Genomic DNA, 4,116 nt, shown 5'->3' on the forward strand with positions numbered 1-4,116 from the left:
GGCAGGGGCTGGACTGTCTCCAGGGTCTTTCCTGGAGTGTTAGTGGGAGAGGGTAGAGGAGAGTGCCGAGTCAGCAGTTGAGGGATTGGGGCCATGCCAGCCCGATTAGAAGGGCAGGGGGCTGAGCTGGATTCACCTGTCCTTGTCTCTGATTGGCTCTTGGGTACCCCCAGCTCCCAAATCCTACTAAGCAGCCCCACCAGGGCCTGCACAGGTCTGTGGAGAGCCAGTTGATTGCCAGTCCTGGGGCCAGAAGGGTGTCTGTGGAGGCCAGAGGCTGGCCTGAGCCTGGCTCTGGGGATCTCCTCCATCCAGAAGAGCCAACTGACCACCCTGTTCTTTTACCTGCTGCCGGGACCATGGGGGCTGGGGCCAGCGCAGAGGAGAAGCACTCAAGGGAGCTGGAAAAGAAGCTGAAAGAAGATGCTGAGAAGGATGCTCGAACCGTGAAACTGCTGCTTCTGGGTAGGGGTGTGGGCCCAAGTGGGGCTATTGCCACCAGGTCAGAGGCCCGGGGGCAGGCACGTGGCCCTTCTGTGAAGCAGGGCTCATTCTGGGAAGCAGAATGAGCCTGTGACAAGGCAGGGAAGAGAGTGGGAGCCCTGGCCAAGCAAGGGCAATAGGCGATATCCTGGTTCCCCAAGGCTGGGTATCCCACAGAACCCCTCTCTAGAGGGCCCTCCCTCAGATAGCCTCCCCTCGGGAGGAGTGTGTGCCAACCACATTTTTGTACCAGTGTGTGTATGAGGCACACTTGTGCCCTGGCTGAGCTCCCTCAGGCTTCAGCCTTCTGCTTGATGGGCCTGCTGGGCAGGGCTCAGAAACAAGGGATCTCCTTGGTAGCCCCGTAGTAGGGCTGCTCCTCTTGGGAAGGACAAGGTCACAGTCCTCCTGGGATTGGGTAGCCTCTAGGACTGCCCAGATCCACAGACAATGACCCTCAGTTTCCAGAGCTTTACTGTTGGCAGACCTGCAAAGCAGCTAAACAGGGTGGAGGGGTACTAATGCCCAGCGGGGAATAGATAAAGCCATGTCCCTGGTCCCACAGGTAGTGAGGGGAGATGGGGCTGACCCAGTGCCTTGAAGCCACTGCCTTCCCCCAAGGAGAAGAAGGAGCTGCTTTGAGAGGGCAGTGCAGGCTCCCTCCAGGCTCTCCAGTGTCCAGTCAGGCAGCTGGATGTGGGCAGAGGGACCAAGCCAGAGTATCCCAGGGAGGACACAGAGGCTAAGCCAGAAATCCCATTAACTGTGCCCAACGCCCTCGCGAGAGCAGGCTCAGAGAGGCTGTCAGTTCTGTCCTCTCCCCCACCCAAAGGCGCAATTCCCTTTGAGCCTCTTGGAGACACTCCCCTCCCACCTCAGGAAAAGCAGGAGTTGACCCGGCTCAAATAATCTCGTGCGTGCGGTACCAGAACTCTTCACAAGGTGGCGCTCCAGGTTTTCTTTATTTTGGTCTCAGAAAAATAAAGATTGCGTATACCAGGATCTTGGAAGCTCCCCAGCACTATTGAGGTCGCTGATGCCCCTCGTCAGCCCCCTTCTGTCCCTCCTGATATTTACAAACGTTTTTCCGCCAGGGCGTCAGGACCCGGGTAGGGGGAAAACAGGCCGGACTGGGGGCTTGGGCTAATGCCCTGGGTCCGCCTAGCCATCTTCTGGGCTTCGCTGCGGGGAGGGGGAGGGGGGGTGCGGGGAGTGGGGGAAGGCGAGATGGGAGGGAGGTACGGTCGGCGGGGCTCTGAGGCGGGGGCTTCCCTTCCAGGTGCAGGTGAGTCCGGGAAGAGCACTATTGTCAAGCAGATGAAGTGAGTGCCCCTGCCCATCCCAAGGACCCCGGGGGTGGGCCCGCGCACGGGGCCTGTCCTTCCCCACCTGCCCACGAGGCGCTGACCCGGTTCGCCCCGCCCGCAGGATCATCCACCAGGATGGGTACTCTCTGGAAGAGTGCCTCGAGTTCATTGCCATCATCTACGGCAACACGCTGCAGTCCATCCTGGCCATCGTGCGTGCCATGACCACGCTCAACATCCAGTACGGAGACTCTGCGCGCCAGGTGTGCCAGGAGGCGGGCTGAACAGGGCCTTTGGGGACTGGAGGCCCAGGGTTGGGCCCACGGGCAACACCAACCACTCACGCCCTGCCCCCAGGACGATGCCCGGAAGCTGATGCACATGGCAGACACCATCGAGGAGGGCACGATGCCCAAGGAGATGTCAGACATCATCCAGCGGCTGTGGAAGGACTCGGGTATCCAGGCCTGTTTCGAACGCGCCTCGGAGTACCAGCTCAACGACTCCGCCGGCTAGTGAGTGCGCAAGCGGGGCGAGGGGGCGCGGGCAGGGCCCTGCCACACCCCTCCACCCAACCCCACCCACTCCCCGGGGTCTCCCGCAGCTACCTCTCGGACCTGGAGCGCCTGGTAACCCCGGGCTATGTGCCCACTGAGCAGGACGTGCTGCGCTCGCGTGTCAAGACCACGGGCATCATTGAGACGCAGTTCTCCTTCAAAGACCTCAACTTCCGGTACGACCCATGCCCTCGCTCTCACTCCGGGGGCTTGCTGGCGAGTTCACCGCCCCGAGGCCCGGTCCCGTCCCGGACGCCCCATCCGGGCCGTACAAGATACTCTGCCCCTTCTCGGATACCCTGCCTCCAGAAAGGCCCAGCCCTCCAGATGCCAGTCCCCTCTGAGTGCCCCCCAGCCTGCATTAGGAGGCGAGGGGATGCCTATAGGTGCGTCCAGGGGGCTCGATACGTGGGTTCAGGCGCCAATGGCCCTGCAGGATGTTCGATGTGGGCGGGCAGCGCTCGGAGCGCAAGAAGTGGATCCACTGCTTCGAGGGTGTGACCTGCATCATCTTCATCGCGGCGCTGAGCGCCTACGACATGGTGCTAGTGGAGGATGACGAAGTGGTGAGTGCCAAGCAGAGCCTGAGTGTTGAGGGGGGAGGCGGAGCTGCTGGCCGAGGGCAAGCGGGAGACAGTGCTGCGCGTGCGGGAGCGTCTGAGAGGGGACATTCGTTCCAGAGCTGTGTGAAGGAGGAGAGAAGGCAGCCAGCAGCTCCGCTGAGGGGGGTCGTGGGGGACTTGGAGCTATCGGAGCGGAGAGGCCCCGGGTGTCCCAGAGCCCAGAGAGGAGCGGTTGGCTCGTCAGCAGCGGCCGCATGGGGACGGCTGCCCTTGTCCCCCCGTGCCCGACAGCCTCTGCCCTCCTCAGAACCGCATGCACGAGAGCCTGCACCTGTTCAACAGCATCTGCAACCACCGCTACTTCGCCACCACGTCCATCGTGCTCTTCCTCAACAAGAAGGACGTTTTCTCCGAGAAGATAAAAAAGGCGCACCTCAGCATCTGCTTCCCGGACTACAACGGTGAGACTCCCGGCCCAGCCGCCAGGCGGCGTCCCAACCCCACGCTCGATCTCGGCCTGCGCTCCCCCCGCCGCGGGAAGGATCCACAGGGAGTGAGAGCCCCCTCCCCTGCCAGGGCCCAACACCTATGAGGACGCGGGCAACTACATCAAGGTGCAGTTCCTTGAGCTCAACATGCGACGCGACGTGAAGGAGATCTATTCCCACATGACGTGCGCCACCGACACGCAGAACGTCAAGTTTGTCTTCGACGCTGTCACCGACATCATCATCAAAGAGAACCTCAAAGATTGCGGCCTCTTCTGAGGTGGGCTCCTCGCAGGCCCGGATGCTCCCTGTCGTGCTCCTTTGTCTCAATACCCCGAGCCCCCGTCCCCAGCTCCCCACCCCACCTCACTATAGCAGACTCCGCCCCAGATCATCGGCTCCCACCCCATCGGGTCAGCTCTCCAGACTCACTCCACTGCCTGGACCCCACCGGTTCCAGGCCCCACCCTGGCTCCTCAGGCTCCACCCCACTGCCACAGGTCCCTCCCCTGGTTCACAAGTCCCACCTACTTAATCTCTTTTGACCCGGCCCAAATCCCCAGATGTCACTGCTTCCAAGCCCACCTCCACAGGTCTCTCGGCCTAACTCAATTATCTTGGGGCTCAGGGATGCTGACATGGTTCCTTTTCTCTTCACAGGTGCCTGAACTCGTGCGTGTCACTGAGACTTTGTAGTCCTAGCCGCCTTGTAGCCCCA

The 4,116-nt window shown here is 61.7% G+C and overlaps 1 protein-coding gene across 1 annotated transcript; it reads left to right on the forward strand.

Annotated features, from left to right (window-relative positions):
* The first annotated feature begins 317 nt into the window (after positions 1–317).
* Positions 318–3,677, forward strand: GNAT1 (G protein subunit alpha transducin 1). The gene is made up of 8 exons (XM_058559507.1): positions 318–465; positions 1,763–1,805; positions 1,912–2,053; positions 2,148–2,305; positions 2,395–2,523; positions 2,784–2,913; positions 3,218–3,371; positions 3,487–3,677. The coding sequence occupies exons 1-8, from the start codon at positions 360–362 to the stop codon at positions 3,675–3,677; spliced, it is 1,053 nt and encodes a 350-aa protein (XP_058415490.1). The 5' UTR covers positions 318–359.
* The last annotated feature ends 439 nt before the right edge of the window (positions 3,678–4,116 follow it).

Source organism: Diceros bicornis, chromosome 2 (assembly GCF_020826845.1).
Source record: "Diceros bicornis minor isolate mBicDic1 chromosome 2, mDicBic1.mat.cur, whole genome shotgun sequence".
In the NCBI taxonomy this organism is placed as follows: Eukaryota; Metazoa; Chordata; class Mammalia; order Perissodactyla; family Rhinocerotidae; genus Diceros; species Diceros bicornis.

What these genes read in the sequence shown, in the direction of transcription:
- GNAT1 (XM_058559507.1), top strand. Translation starts at nt 360, where the DNA reads ATGGGGGCTGGGGCCAGCGCAGAGGAGAAGCACTCAAGGGAGCTGGAA. An exon ending in CGTGAAACTGCTGCTTCTGG is followed by an intron (nt 466 to 1,762) that starts GTAGGGGTGTGG and finishes CTTCCCTTCCAG; the next exon opens with GTGCAGGTGAGTCCGGGAAG. An exon ending in TAGTGGAGGATGACGAAGTG is followed by an intron (nt 2,914 to 3,217) that starts GTGAGTGCCAAG and finishes TGCCCTCCTCAG; the next exon opens with AACCGCATGCACGAGAGCCT.